This window comes from Mycetomoellerius zeteki, unplaced genomic scaffold (assembly GCF_001594055.1).
Source record: "Mycetomoellerius zeteki isolate Tzet28-1 unplaced genomic scaffold, Tzet1.0 scaffold174, whole genome shotgun sequence".
In the NCBI taxonomy this organism is placed as follows: Eukaryota; Metazoa; Arthropoda; class Insecta; order Hymenoptera; family Formicidae; genus Mycetomoellerius; species Mycetomoellerius zeteki.
In genome coordinates, this window is record NW_017256696.1 from 3,816,948 (window position 1) to 3,837,755 (window position 20,808).

Genomic DNA, 20,808 nt, shown 5'->3' on the forward strand with positions numbered 1-20,808 from the left:
AATGTTACTCACCACAAGGCCTAAGAACGAGGTAGAAGAGCAGATCGGAGAGGGATATTATACCGATCACTTTATCGTCATCATCGATCACTACTAGCCTATGCACCTAAAAATATGCAAGACAAAAATGTATCAATAGTAGTATAGACTGGAAAACTACGCTCAATTTAAAAATACGCTCCCTTACTTCTGCTCTGACGATCCTTTCCATTATAGTAAACAATGTCTCATCTAATTTGCAACTCTGAACACCTTCGAACCATTCATTGCGATGCTCATTTGCTTCGCGCAGCGAAACGTCTAGATTGTTGTATGTCTTTTCCGCTGCTAAGTTCTGAAAAAACAATTTATTTAAACGTTAGCACTTGCATAACATACAATACAATACCTTGCAGATGCTTTTTTTTACAATGACTTACAATGACATCAAACTTTGAATAGATGTTCACTAACTTCCCCTCGGAATCGACAATCGGCAATGCTGAAACTCTCCTTTCCACGAATTTTTTCAGCGCTAAAATTATGCTAGTTTCCTCCGTAGCTGTTTCTATATTCTCGAAAGTACCTATCCTTAATTCTCTCAGCGTTTTGTTGGTGAAAGATGGTTTCGGTAACTCGTGGATCTGCCGATTGCAACGAATTAAAACAGATTCGCGCTAGTAGTGTCATTTGCTTGGAAGGAGAGATACACATACTTACATATAGGAAAAGAAACCTAAGTATTCGCTTATGCGTCAAGATATAAAGGACGTTTCCGGTATCGGGATCTATCACAGGCAATCGGTGGATTCTGTTTTGTATTAAGGTCCTGATAGCCTCGTACAGCGACGCGTCCGGCCCGATGCTTACAAGAGGGTGGACTTGATCCTTCAAGACCTCTGGAAATCAATAATTTCTTGGATATAATATCTCGGTATCGTAAACATATCTGTCGTTCCGAATATCCGACAGGATATACTATAGTTTAATAATTCTATTCGCGATACGACAAGCCGTCCATATTCAGAGAAACATGGTAATAGCAACTACAAAGATAACAATTACAAGTTCTTGTAGAATTAACGCACATAGAGTGCGTTCCACAGGCGTTCATAAACATCATTTGCCCTTGTTAAATATTTGATGAACAACAAGGATTAAATGATTCCATGAACGTTGCGAGCGCAGTCTTAATTGAATCGTAATGTAATAAACTAATGTACATAGTTGATCGAACTATTTTACAGTTACAATAACTATAAAATAATATGATACGAATTTTTTTTAATCGATGAGAATAAATCTAATTAAATAAGAGAATTTTTATATTTGGTCAAAGAAGATCTTAGTGCTTAAATATTTTTGTGTGAATTTATATACATAGTTGAGTCTGTGAATTGCGTACCGAAATCTTTTTCGGTCTTGAAATGCAATCATAAGCAGAATCAGAGTAGTAATATTACTTATTAAATAGACGAGCAAGTTTAATAATTTTTGATATTTAATAAGCCCGGAAAATCGAAAATTCTGAATTCAAAGGACTCCTGACTGAGGCAATATTTTCCACAATAAAATTATTTGCAGATTTAAAATTCTCATTAACATTCTAATTATTAATATTCTTATAAAGATGCTTATTAGCAATAAAAGTTATTAAATTGCTTGTCAGTTTAATAAATGATACTACACTGGCTCTGCTTATGATTGCGTTTCCAAGTCCGAAAAAGATTTCAACGCGCAATTTGCAGAATCAGATATGTATGTATTATATAAATTCACATAGAAATATTTAAATACTAAAATCCACTTTGACCGAATATAGGAATTCTCTTATTTAATTAAAACTATAAAATAGTTTATTCAACTACGTATATTAATCCTCGATTACAATAACGGGTCATTTCGAAAACTTTTTGACTGTACAATCTGTACGATTGGTACTATAAAGTTCTAAATGATAGGTAAAAAAACTGAACTTTCCTTTATCAATCGCCATAAGGCGCAGGTTCACTTTTATACTTTAAATAAAACGCTTTAGAACATAGGTATAATTTTCACAGCTATAGTTGACGGTTAGTTTTATATATCAAACTCGTTATTACTACCTTTTTTCTAAATTTATGAGAAGAAGACTTACTTCTCCACGTATCTAATTCATGCTCTTCTAACTCGTCCATTGTCACCGACGGACTGGTATAATACATCTGTAATATTTTTATGAAATCCGTTATAGTCAGCATGCCGACGAATTGCTGCCGGGAACTGTCCCACAACGGCGCGGCCCTCACCCCTGAAAATATCTCATTATCATTAAGCACCGCTCTAGAGCCACCTCCTTGTAATCGTAGGCAAAAAAGCAAACTTACCATTGTAGACGAGAGCGAAGAAGGCCTTTTTAACGAGTAGATGAGTGTCAAAGACGACCAGCTTGGCACTGGTCGGTATTAGGTCGTAGCATTTGTGGAACTTGAAGAACTTGACGAAGATCTGCGACTCGTCCTCCTCTGAAAGCCCAAACAGTTCGCAGTAGAGAAGAGCCTTCCGATTTCGACGAAGCATTTTCGCGCAGAGATCTATCTCGAAGGTGCGGTTGTTAAAACTTATACGCGGTAAACTTGTATCGAACGCACGTAACTTATCCCAGCGCTTGCGTATACACGCAAATGTTTAATTAATAACCCATAAATTGTCCGTCATTAATAAATTGAGAGTTTCACACTGTGATTCTGAAATGTGAGCACATTTGAGAGAGCAGCGTCGCACGGTTTTTTCTCCACGATTTTTATGAAATTGGGAAAACACTTAAAAAAACTTCCAGTTTTTTTTTTTCAATATCATTTTTCAGCAATATCACTTTTGATGGGTAATTTCCATTTGGAGCAAATGCCAATACTGAAATTTGGATAATATACGCATTTTCCTTTGATAAAATATAACATCGATCTCAATGACCCAATTTGAAGTTCGAACGGGTTAACAATATTACACAACGCAGTAATGGAACTTGATTGAATGATCGATAAATTGCGATTAACCGTCTCGGGAGCTCGATTATATGTTCGAAGAGAGACTATCCATGAAATATCATCGATAGTAGGTTCAATACTTAAAACACAGGTGATAGATAAAGGGCCGCGGTAATTGTAAGCCGATAAGAGCCATATTGTTGCTCGCTAGAAGCGATGAGTAATACCACAAGGAAAATGATAGAAAATTGCATCCGAAGTACAACGAAATATAACGATGTATCACCTCCTATTAGCTACGTGACGTTATAAGGAAAAAAGGAGTTCCGAGAATTCACTCGAGCGCAAAATGCGAGATAAAGTAAACGCATTTAAATTTATGCGCTCAACAGATTTAGATTAAAATTAATTATATTATATTATAACACGAATAACGCGATTCGGAATTAATAACACGACTCGGTATTTCAATTACCGAGAAAAAAATCGAGAGAAGAAGGAAATTATCGAACTGGGACGTAGTTCTTTTTTATACGTCAAAGGAGACGTGTTCAGAAATGGTGAACGAGAGACGGACACGATAACAGCAACAGACTTTACATTGACACAGTCACTTCAGTGAAATGTTCAGCGATACTTTCGTAAAATCACGCAGATGTTGGCGTCTACGATCCGGTCGTTAGACAGACCAGGGAACACGACTACGGCACGACTAACCGAAGGACTCGAAGGAGAACGCGGCGAGGAGTCACGAACAGCTGGCGGCGAGAGAAGCGAATTGAAAGTACTGTCGATGTGTGTGTATGTGTGTCGATGTGTTGCACGTAGGTGCATCCGGAACGAATGCATCAGCCGCTCTCTGTTTCTTATAGCGGAGACTTCGCAACAGGATTCGCGGAAATATCGTGTTATCGAGACGACCTATCGGGTGAGAAAATCGCATTGCGAATTCCGAGTCCATCGCGCTCGTTTTCGTTACGAAAACATTCTGGTGGAGTAGGACACCTATCACAAGCGAACTCGATCGAAACTCCGACCTAGAACTGAGATAATATTGACACTCATATCAACAGCTGGTGATCTCGACCGAACGATTCGGTTGATTGAATTAACTGAGCGGTGGAATGCAAGACCGATGTAAAACTTCGTCGATTACGTTTCGTAAATATAAGCTGCGTTCAAGCTTTGCAACTGTTGTAAGATTCTTTAACCCTTCGTGGACCAACGGTTTTTTCACTGCTTTTCTAGCTCAACCAGGTTATTGGCGTCTGGTTGTGTTTTTCGAAGGTTAAAAAATCCGAAGAAATTCTTTTTGAACATTCAAGAATACGAGTTTACAATGATATGACATGAAACGTTTTTCATTCTCTTTTTGTCAGAATTTAAGGTAGACTAGTTCAAAATTGAAAATTCTGGGTCTTCCAAGCCCCGGTCGGACCACGGAAGATTAATATAATAATAGGTTCTTGCCCTTAGTTCCTCACGGATCTAAACAAGTCATATAAAAAAACTTATAATAATTGCAAAGCTGCTTTTTCTACTAAACGCCTATGATTATATATATTTAAATATATATTTAAATCTCCAATGACGCACTAAGAACAAGAACCGATCATTTACCAGAAAATCTTACAACACATTTCAAAGCTGTTTTTTCTGCTGAACGCAGCCTATATTTATGAAACATATTATCTCGTCCCCGGCGGTGTCGACAACTTGCTAACGATCGTACTACGTCGCGGTACCTTTGGAGAGGATCCAAGCGAGCTCGTCCTCGAGGGGCGGGTTCTCCACCTCGAACTCCTTGATGAGGTCCTTCGAGTACACGGGATCATCGTCTTGGCTCCACCAGGCAACCGCGATCTGCCTTAAAGCGGCGCGAACGCTCTCAGAATCCGAATAGTAGTGCAAGGCCAGCATTATTTAACATCGCCGTGTCGATTTCCAATAAACATCCCGTCTCGCGGTATCAACGAAAATTCGCTTGGAATACGCGCAACTGTCGCATCTTTCTCCTCAGAGATCTCGGGATGTTCCCTCGGCTCTTTGATTCAAGAAAAACGAATACGCCGCACGAGTTACTCATGTTTCTATCTTGGCCGCATAATAATATTGCGGCGTTAGACAATATATCGATAACGAAAGGTCGAGCTTTTTTGCTAATTTATCAACAAATGTCCTGGCAACTCTCGATTCTTTTTCACCAATAGTCTTTCTCCCGTCATCAGGATCCCCCTCTCATGATTGTACGACGAATCTCCGGCCTCTTCGTCGCTTTCCACGCAGATTTCCCACGAATCGTCAGCCTCGTCGCTGGCGAACACCACGACTGCCCAGTCGATCCATCGTCAACGGTTTGCTCCGGCTGTCTCTCTTTTGCTTTCACGTTGGTTTCTGCTTCCTCCTCCTCATCGTCGTCAACTATCGTGCCAAGAATAACCGTCGCTGGTGTGTCTTGCCAAAAGAGCGAAGCGCACCAAGTTTCGCATCGTTTCCTTTCGTTAGGACGTTTATTTTTCCGTAATTAATCCAACGCCGCGACGTAAGAAATGCCTATTTAGTCTGATACCAGTATTCACTATATTTTAGACAAGATACGTCAACTGGAATGTCGTCCTAATGGATCGTCGTCTCATCCACGATTTAACTGACCTCCATTTCTATTAATGTAGATTAGTTTTAATCTTGATTTAATTTACTCTTTATCTTTTTCTAATGCTTCATCGTGAGAAAAATATTTGGCATTTGTACGACTATATATACAATAATTGTGTGAAATAATTATAATTAAGAACTTCATTTTTATATATAATTATTATTGTTATGACGCTAGCAATAATAATTATATTTATAGCTAATGATAATATTGTTATATTTATAGTTATATAAAATTACAATCTTTTTCGGAGACAACCGAAATATATTTTTTGTATATAAAATCTATAAACATAATTATTATTATTAATCATTAATAACTATTAAAATGAAGATCCTAATTATAATTATTTACCATATAATTATAGTCACAAATATCAAATACTTTTCTCTCAATGTTAAAACTAGAAAGAAAATAAAAAAATTGAATCGAGATTAAATTATTCTATATTGTGGTAAGAGTATTTCTTTCGTCTCATCTTCACTGAGTTGACACGTTATGTTGCCCTTTCGAATTCTATTTCCTAGCCGTCCTTTTTAGGCCTGCGCATGTCTACACGTGTGTCGCGAACGCGACATTTAATCTTGACACACAGCTGAAGGGTTTTCAATCGAATGGGCTCGCGTTAACAAAGGTACGAAGAGTACAAAGACACGAGTCTGTAATCCATATATTGAGAACAATTTCTGATTCAATATTAACCAAGCAGAAAATTCTGATCAAATCAATCAGAATTTTGATTATTTCAATTAAAATTTAATAGAATCAATCAGAAAATTCTGTGATTTGTCCATTTTCGATCAAAATTCCAGTTGATGCAATCAGATTCCTTTTGCAGTGTGATGTTAAAGGAATTCGTAGGAATCGACGAGATACCTACATGTAATGATAAACTTATTAAACCTAGCGGTCCCTCTCTCTCTCTCTCTCTCTGCCCCATGACGTAGACCTAGATAGGCGGAGCGTGCTAGTGCGACGTAGAATGCAGAGCGCGCCGTACGACGAAGTGAAGCTGTATCGCGAGTCCCTCCCTCTCGCTCTTAACGCTAGCTGGCCTCCCGGGAGCTCATCGATCGCCACCATACACTAGGACACGTCGGAAGACCTAGTACCACGATTTCGAAGGGAAAAGCCATATGTGGCTCGGAAAACACGTGGAGTTTCACATCTCGGGTTCCACTTGCCGCTCACATTGCACAGTGCACGTCATCGTTTTTCCGTTAAAACTTTCTATCTATTAAAAAAACATTAATTTTAACGGAATGATGCATTATATCCGAAAGATATAAATTTACAAATATTGTATTATATTATGATACAAGAGTATATTATATTATGATTCTTAATTAAACTGAGGAAGGAAAATGAAATGGTGCGCGCACTCCAAGGATTTCTTCGATGACTTTTTGCATTGCGAAATTGACCTCTTGGAACCCATAGTTCTTTGATCGACGTTAAATTTATAACAACGTCGTTTGATACTAAATCAATTCTTCCCATAAAGGAAAATTTCTCCTCTTGATGCACACACATACACACACAAACATTCATGCAGCCACACACATATATCGCAGCTTCTATTAACGTAATATACAGCCCTCCAAGATCAATATAATCCGAATTGCTCGTTTTAATTGCTCACGTATGTGAGACTCTATGGCTTAAGAGCTCGCGTGTGTTTCTCTGATTACGAGCATTCAGGCTGGATTAGTCGAGTTGACTCTTATTCAGTCGATTGGATCAGTTTACAAGTTGCGAGTAAACGAGCGTTCTAATCTCATCTCGAAAGATTCTAAAAGAGCGATTTCTAAAAGATCGGTTACGAGAAAATGAGAATCGTAGATGGAACTCACCAAGATCGGACAGTGAGACTTTCTCTAGGAAGGGATCCACCACCGGCAGCTGTAAATTAAGAGAAAGAAATTATCAAATTAGTAAAATTACGTTCCAAATGCAGTCTTTGAGATCGTCATTGTCGCTATAGGTGACAACAATTTCTTTACGAAAAAAGATTCATTCCAAATTATTGCCGCTAAAAGTCACAGTGACATTATAAAAAGTCTCTCAAGATTTTTGTTTCTTAAACAGGCTTTAAAAAGAACCAAATGCTACAAATTAATGGTTTTTTTTTTTCATATCTTTGGGAAACTCTATCACGAGTATACTATTTCTTTCTTCCTTTCTTTCAACCCGCTTTTTTACGACCGAAGATTTACAGAGCATTTACAAAGAATTACGGAAGACTTTGATTTGTCCATTTTTCAGTCAGAATTCCAATTAATGTGTAACCAGATTCTCTTTCCAGTGAATTATTGATCGAGTAAAGTCTGTATAAAGAGAAGAGAGCGGAGAAAATACCAAAGTCCGTTTCAGCAAGGATCTTGGACTGAAGGTGTGCCGTCTCTTGATCTTCGTGTACCAGTTCGTCAGGACTCCGGAGCTCGTGGCTTGATCCGAGCTCCTGGAGATACTTCCGGTCGGCTCGCTCGTTTGACGTCGGAACAACATTTCGCGCGTCAATTAAAAGCTACTGTACTCTAAACGAATTGGCTGCTCCTCAAGGACTTCCGGGGAAACCCTTTGGCGAAGGAAACTCGCGCAACATACGCGACGTTCGGAGTCTATCGATCGCACAGCCTGATCACATATCCTTCCTCATTGTCGACCTCGACCTCGAGCTTGACCTCGATCTCGATCTTGTCCTCGTCGTCCGGATTACGCGGCGTGAAACTCGGTGACGACCGACCGCGATGGTCGATCGATTCTCAACGCGGTGCGTAACCGCTGGATCTCGCGTCTACGCGACGATGTTTACGTCGCCGCGACGAGCGAAAGCACGGCGTTAACACGTCCTCGCTTAACACCTCCGCCGGTGTTACCCGCGAGCGCGCTCTCCGGGATATTTTCGACGGTGGCATAACTCTTTCGCACCGGCTGGCTGCGAGATAGAGCCGGCATACACAGTCGGCTAATTGCGCTGCGGCCTGCCAAGAATTCACGACTCTGTCAATAGACCGAGGCTCCGATAGCCGCGCGGCAAACGTCTTTCGCGCGTGAGACCGAAGCCGAATGACGTAACGCAATTTAAGCCTGTTCTACAATAGGGTCGCGAGCCGTAAGCCGTAAGAAATTAATTAATCATAGTTGATTTTCTTCATATTCAACTGTAATTGGCCAAATTCTTACGGCTTACGACCCTATTGTGGAACAGGCATTAGAATTCTTCGCCGCGAATCCACTCGTGAATTCATTTCCACCGAAATCCGCTTCCTTCTCACTTTTCTCGAGTAGATTGATTGAATTCCTATCGACTTAGCGGCAATTCGAAGGGATTAACCATTAGAGGAATCTACTTTTTAAATTTTGTAGCTTTCCTCTTCAAAATATAACACTGTTTCAGTACCATAATACACTGAGAGAAAAATGTACTAAATTTTAATAAGTTATTTGAATAATGACAGTTTAATATTTATCAAATGTAAGCATATATTTATTTAATACAAGCACTATTAATTTTTCATTGATTTAAACATTATTTTTTATTTAACAAATTTTTTTCCGGAAATAAATGTTATGTTAGTATTACTCAAACAATTGTTTATCAAAATTTAGTAGAGAAAGGTCACCGATACTGACATAGATATCTTAAAGCGACATCTCCTTATTTCTTAGAAACTAACCTTTGCACCTTATTAATACTAATAAAAACGTGATCTGTTTAGCTAATTAAAGAAGTACAAACTCATAATTCATATATTTGTGGCTTATTTCTATACCAAATCAGCTAAAAACAAAGTCTACGAATCCGAGAAGAAAATCCTTACTTGTGTTCTTTTGCAAATTGCGTAATTAAAATAATAGTGACTGTATTATTGATAATACTATGTCATTTTAAATGTTTATAGTTTCATAAATTAGTTTTCTTTACAGAATAGGATATATTTTTATTTATAGAATAGGAATGTTGGCATTATTGCCTACTATGTCAGTTTTGGAGCCCATTTTGTCAGACGCTCATTTTTGCATAACTTACGAAAAACTTAATTATTGCAAAATTGCAAACAATATTATGAAAACTGCTTATACTATCTGATAGAAGACAAGATCGTTGACAGGGTTGACAGGATTGACAGGGTTGACAGTACTAGGCGGCCCACGCGATTTTATTAAACGCCGAGCTATCGCAAGGAAAAATAACGACGCCGATGACGGCGGGGTCTTCGTTGTGGATCACCGGTTCGGAAAGCGACGCCTCACTTTTTTTATCCCATCCCGCAGGGTCGTCTTTTTCCAACCTGCGCGACTGGGCACATTCGATCCGCGCCAAGAATAGTAGAACGGTAGATAGATAGTACGGCACACGTAACAAGTGTAATAAACAAACTCATGATAAAGGTGGCGCCAAACACTTATCTTTCTCTCTCTCTTGAACACGCGCTGTATTATTTATTACATCATCAATAAGATCTGATATTTGGCGGAGCGAGCGGAGATACTCGTTAGAAGAGAGAGAGAAAAAAAAGAAACGAAAATTGAAGGCGCTATCGCGTGAAACTGAATAGCAAGGCTGATCGAATCTAAAAATAGGATGACACCGCGTTTCCTGGCGGAAATTTAACCGAGAGTGATCACTGGACCACGTGGGCCTTTTCCCTCCATTTTTTTCGCTCTTTTCTTCCTCATCAGTCATTCGACAGGCTCGAGATAGATTGCGTTCAGCAGAAAAAGTAACTTTGCAACTGTTGTGAGATTCTTTAATATAATTAGCTATTATTCTTGTTTCTTACTGGACCTAAATGAATAAACCATATTAAACAATTTTATAACAGTTACAAAGTTGCTTTTTCTGCTGAACGCAGCCATTGGTCGCGTTCAGCTGAACGTTTATTTTGCAACTGTTAGAAGTTTTATTCACGCTGATTGGATTACACTTTTAAATAGAGTAGAAGTATAGTACTCTAGAATAAATGGAGTCTATCTGAAAATAGTTAAAAAATCCGAAATTTGTCGTAGAAAGATGTGATTTAGTTGGCTGTCTAATGAGATTAAAAATTATGGTTTGATTCGTGTGCGATAAAAAAAAACTAATCAGTGAGCGCTCAGTAATTCTTTAATATAACTGATTCTTCGTTGAATTTAACTGTAGGAATCAATTATATTAGGGAATCACTGAGCTCTCACTGATTAAAGATAATTTCGGTTTAATTTACTTTTTATCTTTTCCTATTCTAAGAATTGAAAAAAGATAAAGAGTGAAGAAAACCAAGATTAATCTACATTGATAGAAGTGGACATGAATAAAGTCTCTAACTTGATCGATTCAATATCATATATATCCTGACTTTCTAAGACTCTATGAGCCTGACTAAAACTTAGCCGCGAGTTAAACGCTCCTATCTCTCCATCGTCTCGTTGAACGAGATAGATAAAAGACAAAATAAAGCACTAATTTATTATTGAGCTAAGTTCAAGCGTCTATACTTTTTTTCTCTCTATGTCAACAAGGCAATGAAGAGAAAGAAGCACTTGGTTTGCGAGCTAAGTTTTAAACAGGCTCGATCTAAAGAAATAATATTCTATCTCAGCGAAGAAGGCTTCCAACAATTATAAAATAAACGTTCTTCTGAATGCGGCCATTGATTCAGCGGCAGTCTCCGGCACGACAACTTGTTGACGCGGTTCATCCACTCGCGAGGAGGCGAAAATCAGGAGGCGGAAACCACGAAAAAACACGGCGCCGGCGATTTAAGGATGTGGGTGATCTAGATTTATATAAACGCGAGACGCCCACGTGAGAATTCTCCGCGAAGCATTCGCCGAGCGTAGCAACGACAGAAACAACCGGCAGGCGTCACCGCGACACGGCTCGTTATCATTATGGGCGTGTAACGCGACATTTTTTTTTACGACAAGCGTAGGCGCGCGACAACGAAGTTTCGATATAACTCGCGTTCGTCCGCAAGGCCGTCGTGGGAGATAAAACAGTACACATCGCGTGCGTCACACACGCACGCGAGATAAAGGAAGAGAAGGAAGAGGAACAAAGCGCGCGACACTCGTCCTCTCGGCGAGGAGGTGAAAACCGGGTGGAAACCGCGACCGCTGCCTCGCCGAGAGAATCCATATAGGATTTTACGATCGGCCGAGTACTGGGCCAGTATTGACTGCGATAGTTCAAGTACTGGCGAACTACTGGCCCAGTACTGGCTGAGTACTGGATGATAACTTGGGCTCAGTATTGACAGACGGTACATTGTTAAATCTATAGTGTCAAATTTAACTTAACGTGAGTCGCCACTGCTCCTACTTAATTATATCGTTATTTTATACTAAAACAATGGTTATATTTGATATTATACAGTGTCAAATTTAACTATCGTTTTGGTAAAAAATAATGATATATTATATTTAGTAGGAGCAGTGGCGACTCACATTAAGTTAAATTTGACACTATAGATTTAACAGTGTACTAGCTGTTATACTGGCAGTCATTTTAGCCAGTCATTTACTAGTAATCCAGTACTGGCTGACAGAACTTTGGTCGTCATTTGACAGCCAGTCATTTGCCAGTGATGGCCCAGTACTCGCCGACAGAACTTTGGCGGTCAGTTGACAGTCGTAGCGTTGGCCAGACTGAGAGAAAGGATTTTGTTAATTTAACAAACCACCAGTACCTTTAACAAGTGATCGGTAAATATGTGACAACAAAATTGATTTGTTGCGATTGCTACTAGTCTGCTATACCAATCAATTATTAGTAATAGAAGCAAACTATATAGAACCTAATCCATCTTTTGGATAGACTTTAGGATCGTTTATCATAGAAATCTAGATGATCGTGGGGTCTTAAATCGTAGGAAACTGACCAATCACAGTCAAATATAGGGAGAATACTTGACTACACTGATAAAAAAATATAGACAATTTTAATAAATATTTATTAAATATAAAGATATTTATTTGATACAAGAAACATTAATTTGATTTAACAATCATTCTTTTTACCGAACAAATATTTATTTACTTTAAAGAAATGTTTAGTTGGCAGTATTGAACTAAATATTTGTTAAAATTGACTATATTTTTTTCAGTGTAGAATTAATTTCTTACAATTTGAGACCCTACGACCGTCTACGACTTCTATGTATATATGAGCCTTTTATTTGCTAGCGATTATTTGTTACATTGACGAATGAGAAATAATTAATTTGCAATAGTAACTAATCCATCGTTTTCTTAACAAATATCACATTTTTTCCCTTGATTTGTTCCCATAATAAAATCACTTCTCTCAGTGCAAGCGTTGGTTTGTGTAATTTCATGGCGATCCTATATAGGAAACGATTTGACCTTGGGATTTGCAAAACACGGTGCGCCAGCGATTTCAGCGGATCCGCGATACGCTCGCTAAATATTATTTCGCGACTAAATATTATTGGCCTCCTCTCCCTCCTGATAATATACGCGTAAATAAAGATTACGCGCGCCGAAAGCAAAGATTCGTTATCTGAAGCGTTTGCATCGCTGAGCGCGATAGGGATCGCTGGGTGTGTACATTTGAACGGCGATCGTTAACTAGATGCGAGAAAGATGTCGAATTACTTAGGAAACGAATGTAGAGGCGTCAATTAAGTATCTCCCCGCGCGCGATGAGACCTCGTTTGTCTCTCGCGCTCGTCAAAACGAAGACGCGGCCAATATTCGCGATTACGTCGACCAGATCCACGAACAGTGGCCAGCGGCGTCTAAATATAATTCCGAATCCGCAATTGTTTGTAAACAGCCGGACTTCGCCGGCATCTGCGAACCGCGAGAAGCTGCCGAACTTCGAAGCGCTTTTTCTCCTCACGCGAATTAGAAATATAAGGGAAGAAAAAATTTTCAAAAGCCTCTCGAAAATGACGATAAAGGAACAAATCTAACGAGAATACGGTAATTAAAGTGCAATTAGTTTTGCAAAATAGAGTTACGTCTTATAAAAGTTTGGACACGGTTTTGTTAAAATCACAAGAGAAAAAGACGTACATTTACTGTTTTCTCTTTTTCTTTTTCTATTTTCTTATTTCTTTCTCTCTCGAGAGAGAGCGTGGTGTCCAATCAAAACTGACTGTCTCATGTCCAGACTTTTATTAGACGGTCTCCAGCGTGGGCAATCTTGTCGCGATTTCTACGTTTTTCATCGTTAACATTGGAAATACCAACATTTTTACTCACTAAGAGAACCAAGCAGATAAATTACTAAGAAAATTAAGAAAGTCATAAAAAACTGAATTCTTTATCAGTATGAAGAATATAATTATTGGAAACCCAGAAAATTTCAGAATCTTATCTTTTAAGAAATATAGCCACATTAAAAATTATTAAGCATCCTTATAAATTTCATAATTAGTATGTAAAAGCAAATTGATAAATCAGTGACTTTTTAAAAGGAAATTATGTTAAAAAATAAATCGAATTTTGGTAAAAAAAAAATCCACTGACTTATAAAACTGTAATCTACTAGGTAGATTAAAATAAATACAACAAAGTTTGTTGTATTTGCTTCAAATAAATAGTTTATTGTATTTATAAATAGAACAAATATAATAAACTTTGTTGAATAAAATTCATTAATAGTTTTAGTTTTTAATAAATTATCATTAGCTATGTTCAGCAGAAAAAGCAGCTTTGCAATTGTTGTGAGATTCTTTAATACAACTGGTTTATACATTTATGCCCAGTGAAGAATTAATAGTATGGCCGATCATACTAAACAATTTTACAATTGCAAAGCTGCTTTTTCTGCTGAACGCCAATGTTTAATATTTATTAAATATTTCTTCCTTCTTGTTTTATAACTTCCGCAATTCTTTTTGGTAAACTCTCTATTAATTTCCTGTAAATAAATTTCGTTATTTGTTCCAATTCTTTCATAATCGCAATTTATAAGTCCTGTTTCGAAGTGAATTTTTAATTTCTTTTTCTTTAAGTGAACCTATTAATGTTCAATCAGGTTGAGGTCAGGACTTTGTGGAAGCCAATCGACATTGATTTTTTTATAAACTATATCATACCAATGACATTTATAATCGCAATTACGCAATAGTCCAAAAAGTATACATACATAGACCTTAACTAATTCCAAGAAATCATTAAAAGAAACAGTAATTCGTCATTTTGTAGAAAAATGCTAATTAATAGGGTGCCTAATAATTTTGGACGTGCTGTATAACAACAATCTAAAAAATAAACAATAATCAGTTAATCTATAATAAAAATAGTCTCACTGAATAAATCAAAACACTGAAAAAAAAACTAAATTTTAATAAATAGTTAGTTCGAATAGTTCTAAGTAAATATTTACCAAATATAAACATAGATTTTATAAAAATCATTAATTTGATTTAACTATAATATTTACTGAGTAAATATTTATTTACTTCAAGTAAATGTTTACTTAGTATTCAAAGAAATAAGTATTAAAATTTATTACTTTTCTTCAGTGTAAGAAAAAGGCTAATTATACGATATCTTAATACCAACTAGTATTTTTATATAAAAATTCTAAATACATCTTTCAGTTACATAAACAGCTAAAAAATAAAAATGATTAATAACTGGTCGGTACTCCTAGTATTAGATACACACGCGCACACGTCGATCAAGAGCGCGAAGAGATGCGACTCATCGGACCCGCGATAATTATGACGCAATAAAAACATGGTAAACCAGTTTTTCCCACCCATCGGGCCAGGAGTCGGAAAACGGGGCGAAACGTTTCCGAGAGCCCCGCGCGCTGGTTATTTCGAGTCATTTCCATTCGCGATTATTCTGATAAGCTCGCGAGTGCTCCCGCACCCGACTGGCCGTGAAAAGCACCGTCGTGCGCGGGGGTGTTGGGTCAGGGACACCCACCGTGAAGGGACGCGCCGTTCCGAAACCATCATATATTGCGAATTCGCGCGCTGTCGTTGCGCTTCGCGCACACGTTTTTCTCTAGCAACAAGTGTTTGCACCGTCGCTCATCGACCTAGGGATCGCCCGAGGGATCGCCGGAGAGAGATCAAACTACGTCGTAACTTCACCCCGAAAAAGTTCCTCTCCCACCCGGACCCTCTGGAAACGGCGATTCGCTTCGCACTACTCCGCCGTGTTCGGCTTTCAAACGGTCGATGTGAACTAACTCGTGCGAATACCGGTGGCCGCGCGAGATCCGCGTAGGAATCACCACGGAACTCGCGAACTCGTCGAGAGCGTTGCGTGTCCGTCGATTTGCACGTTCACGCTCGAAAATGACAAGTAATCGGTCGCACCCTCGGAAACACACGCGTTGATCGACCGCAATCCTTTATAGAAATTTAATACTACAAAAGAATGTCCGGTTAAAAAGGAACAAATCAGAAGATTCTAATTGTGTCAATCAGACTCTTTTTTTTCAGCGTGGAAGGCAGGGGGATTAATTTCTTATTTTGAGTATCGAAAGCACCGTTGTTTTAACCCTTCGATCCCATTCTATATCGTTTTGTCACGTATTTACCACACTGGATATTATAACAACTTTTTTTCAATCGAAACGTAAAACATCAAGGAACATAACGGTAACAAGCAAATGTATACAATAGAAAAGTTATAGCATAATAAAGTAAAAGAAACTTTGAGAATGCCACACTGGGGTTCAATTTTTCATTCTCTAACTTTTGGTTAGACTTAACTCGATAATAATGTAAAAATTATATTTGCTATGGCTTGCATGTATTTTTTTAGTTAATCACTGAACTGATAATTTTGTAGTGATAACTTAAAAAGTTACTCATAAAATTATCAATTTAGTGATTAATCATACAGCTAGAAAAAACACAATTTTTACATTGTCAAGTAAAGTGACGTTAAATCTAAACCACAAGTCAACCAAAAAATGAAAAACTCGGAGGTAAATAATTTCCAGTATTAAATTTTATTTCCGTATAAGAGAGCTGAGCGCATTGTACCGATCTCGCGGGAGAGCCGATCGATTTCTCGGACACGCACTTTATCCTCTCTCTCTCTCTCCCTCTCTCTTTCCCTCCTCTCAAGAGAGAGCGAAAAAGAGCGAGCGAGAGAACTCTCGGGGAAAAAAAAACTTCACCGCGCGACGGAAGAGCTCGTGCCAAGAAGAGAGAGGTGACAGGTGCGAATTGGACCGACTTCTCCGGGAAATACACGTTGACGTTAACGGTAACCGGCGGCGAGACGCGATCCGCTGCGGATTAGAATCCGGATAGCGGCGAAAGACCTCGATCACGAGGACTCCCGCGAGCGGGAGATACGGCGGGAGACTTGCCACGACCGTCGTCAGCTTCTTCGGCGGTCACCCGACGCCAAGCTCGGTAGCTCGTGCTCAACTGGATCACACCGTCCAGGCCGGCGCCCGACGACGGTCCGTCGAGGCTCCGCGACACACGTTGTGTATGAAATTTACGGCGCATCGCTTATGTGCGCGCACAACGGGAGGCGCGCGGACGCGAACGCCTCCTCGGGGGCCTCCTAGCCGGCGCCGCCGTCATAAGCCGGGTAATTAATTAAACTCGCCGCGCGAATTATCCCGGATTTTTAAGTACCTCCTCGTGGGAAAGGAAAATGGCCCAGGCAGGGAAACTCTTGAACGACGTCACTTCCTAGGGACCAGCGAGTCCCGATCGCGACGTTCGAATTTCTCAGTATCTATCGTGGCAACCATCACGCACGAGATAAGGACGACGTCGATAAGCGTTTAAAGTTTAAATATGTACTTAATGCGTGCATGGGAACGTAAACGGAAGGAACGAAGGAGGGAGAGGAATTGAGACTCGAAATAATATAATAATATCTGGATAGAAATGAAATGTCCCTCTTTCTACAAGTGCGTACGAGGAAGTACGAGATAATAATGTCGAGATATTTATTCCTCGCTCTCATACCAATGAGTACTCTTCTCTATGCGAGCAGAATAATCCTGAGAGAAATGTTACTCGAGAGAAAATTTTCTTAGAAGCGAAATGTCGACTGTATGTATAATATATATCGTTTTAGATATTATACAATTTAATTGTGCGAATTGAATTCTATAATATCTAAAAGTTCCTTGAGAAAGCTCGCATAATGGAGGAAATATTAAGGAATAAATACTAAATATTAGAAAAATTAAAAAATTAGGAATAGAGATTAAATGTATCGCACAATGAATACAAATACGGCATAACAATAATACATATTAAATGTCTTATATCTTATTCGTATCCATTAAATAACATTAAATATTAAAAAAATAAAAAAAAAGTAATGCACAGTGGATATAAATAAAACAATTTAATTCATAATTTTATATTTTCTAATATTTAATATTTCTATTCCTAGTACTTTTTCCATTGGGCGCAAGAGGACCTAAATAAGACGAGACATCGAGAGCGAAGAGATGTATCATTGCAGGTCCTCCATTAAAAAGACCTACAATCTCGCGTAGATAATTTACCAACGCGCGGTAAACTCACCGAAGTGCTCTAATTTATCATCGGCAGAGAGTGTCTTTATCGACGTTTGTAAATCAGATATCTGTTCCGCTACGGTAAGGCAGATTGCTAACTGATGCAAATTTATAAAATTTATTTATAATACTGCACTGCGACTTTTAGCGTCACTATTTGTGCAAATATTCCCGTATAATTCGAGTAGCGATGACGCTTTGCGATCGATGATGATAATAATAATAATTGCAATTACCCCCCGAGCGTCCCTGAAGAGTATGGCAGCGTGAACCGGATCCAGGCAAGCGTCAGATGCTCGATGAGGTATCGCGGGTGTCCCGAGGGATAATCTCCGTGCCGTAGGATCCAATGAACTTCTTCTGTGTGCGCCTGAAACAAAGAGGATTGTATGTAGTCGATGACGTAAAACCAAGAGGCAATTTTGTTATACAAATAATTTTAATATAAATAATATATGATTTTTATTATAATTACGATATAAATATTTCTATATTATTTTTATTATAATAATATTATTATAATATTAATAATATATTATTAATATTATCAAATATATAATATTAATAAAATATTATATTATTTACATAACATATAATATACGTATTATATATACATTAAAATATATATTATATACTATAAAATATAAATATAAAATTTGATTGCACGCCCATAACTGCGCCACAACTCCTACTAGTCATTAATTTATAACTACAAAAAAGAAATTCAAGTAGGTACTGAAGGAAAAATATATCGATATTGCAAATGCATTGATATATATAAAGAATAAAATCATCATTGATTCACGTCATCCGATATGATTTGAGCCATGGGCCATCGAAATAGAAGTACTTTATTGTAGATTTTATATCAGACTGATCATATGTATATCTCGTAAAATGTTTACTTTTCGATAATCTCACTTTGATACTTCTCGCGGAATGATAAAAGGTTTGTACAGAATGTAAAACGATTTGTACAGAAAAAAGTATAGGTATATTACCCGTAAGAGAAATGTAATCTCTTTTTGTGAAATAAAAGTTTATTTATTTTAATACCATGATCATATAGAGAGAACGATTTTGCTGAAATATCTAAGCACTGAACTACACAGTAAAAAGCATTCTACGTGGGTAGTTCAAGTCAAACCGGGACTTTTATTGTTATGTTCATGAGAATAAAAGTCCCGGTTTGACTTGAACCCCCCAAGTATGTTTATATTAAAAGTCCATTTAAATTCTTTTTAAAATTTTGTGTTAAATTGATATTTAACATTTCTTAGAGCAAAAATAATACAATTTATGAGCAAATAAACAAATAACGTAAAAATGATATATTTTAAAATATAAAGTTTAAGATAACTAAATAAAATACGTGTTAATTTAACAGATTATAAATGTTAATTTAACTGAAAAGAAAAAATGCTTTCATAGTTTGCTTACCAATTGTATCAGTATTACATTTTTGTGTTAACTTTTTCATATAATATTGATGTTACTTTCTAACATAATTTCATCTTGTACTAAATTAACACAAAAATTTAAGCAAATCATTTAGAAAATGTAAAATGTATTTTATAACAAATTATGAAATTATGTGTAGATTTATAGAAAAATAACTTTGGACCATCAAAATGATTATGAAAGACGTTCTATAGTTGGTAAACTATAGAGCAACTATAGTTGGTAAAATATCAAAACTTTTTGCAATATTGCTGATTTATTACCTAATTATTTTGACGGTCCAGCAAAATTATTTTCTGCATCAAGCTAAATTTTTAAATATTTCAACAAAACTAGTCGTGCATCAATCATATTTGTCAAGTTTGAATCACTCGACTTCGAGCCTGTAGTGTTTCTATCATTGTAAACAGTTTTAATGGTTACAATTAATCCAATCGTCTTGGGTTTCGATCATAACAACCCATGTAATGTTAGACAATTTATCGACAGATGCGCGAAATTTATCATTGTGATTATTACGTAAGCTGTGACTTGTTATTTACATTACTATTATGCTCGTGAAGAAATATGACCGAGACTGACTTGCGTCCGTCCGGTGTATCTTTTTATTGACGAGATCGAATATCATAAGCCTCTGATGTTTTCTTTTGAAATTCGTTTCGATTTCAACGGGAACAATTTTACGCTATTCACCCACTCTTTTCATCCAATTAATTTCGTGCAAAACTATTCACTCTTTTCATCCAATTAATTTCGTGCAATCATGCCAAAAAAAAAGTTATGTAATAATGTTTATTTATGACTGCGAATATATCATAGTAGAGCCGGAACAAGTATTAATTTATGTAAATGAGATTTATCTGCATTTATGTAAAAAAAATATTGCTAGATCTTATATAATAATATATTTATCGAATCACTGTTGAATCTTGCATAAAGAAGCAGTTTTTTCCGCATGATATCACTAGTTTTGTTTCAAAGTGTAATCACCTGCACTGTTACATATCACAAAGGAGTAGTGTGATAACATAATCTACTGATTGTGAGTTAAATAACATTTTGTTATATCTGACTTTTAATAATAAGTTAGAAACAATACATATGAATAAATCGACTAAATAAGAAGTAGCGCCAAATACAGTTATAGATGTAAAAAATACAATTCTATATATTTATTTTTAGATACATTTTTTTCAGATATATGACTGCGCTCTGATTATTTTCTAATAGCTTTTTTTAAATCGACGATCAAATCGATGATTTTCTAA

The 20,808-nt window shown here is 37.2% G+C and overlaps 1 protein-coding gene across 7 annotated transcripts in view; it reads right to left on the minus strand.

The window, feature by feature from the left end:
• The window catches only part of SNF4Agamma (SNF4/AMP-activated protein kinase gamma subunit), a 77,211-nt gene that overhangs the window by 1,838 nt on the left and 54,565 nt on the right, over positions 1 to 20,808 (minus strand). For all 7 annotated transcript variants that reach the window (XM_018446109.1, XM_018446111.1, XM_018446112.1 and 4 more), the window contains 8 exons: positions 18,316 to 18,449; positions 7,455 to 7,503; positions 2,346 to 2,483; positions 2,117 to 2,269; positions 700 to 878; positions 420 to 623; positions 188 to 334; positions 13 to 106 (listed from right to left, as the gene is read on the minus strand). In XM_018446109.1, the coding sequence (XP_018301611.1) occupies positions 13 to 106; positions 188 to 334; positions 420 to 623; positions 700 to 878; positions 2,117 to 2,269; positions 2,346 to 2,483; positions 7,455 to 7,503; positions 18,316 to 18,449 (1,098 nt within the window). The remainder of the gene's footprint in view (positions 1 to 12; positions 107 to 187; positions 335 to 419; positions 624 to 699; positions 879 to 2,116; positions 2,270 to 2,345; positions 2,484 to 7,454; positions 7,504 to 18,315; positions 18,450 to 20,808) is intronic.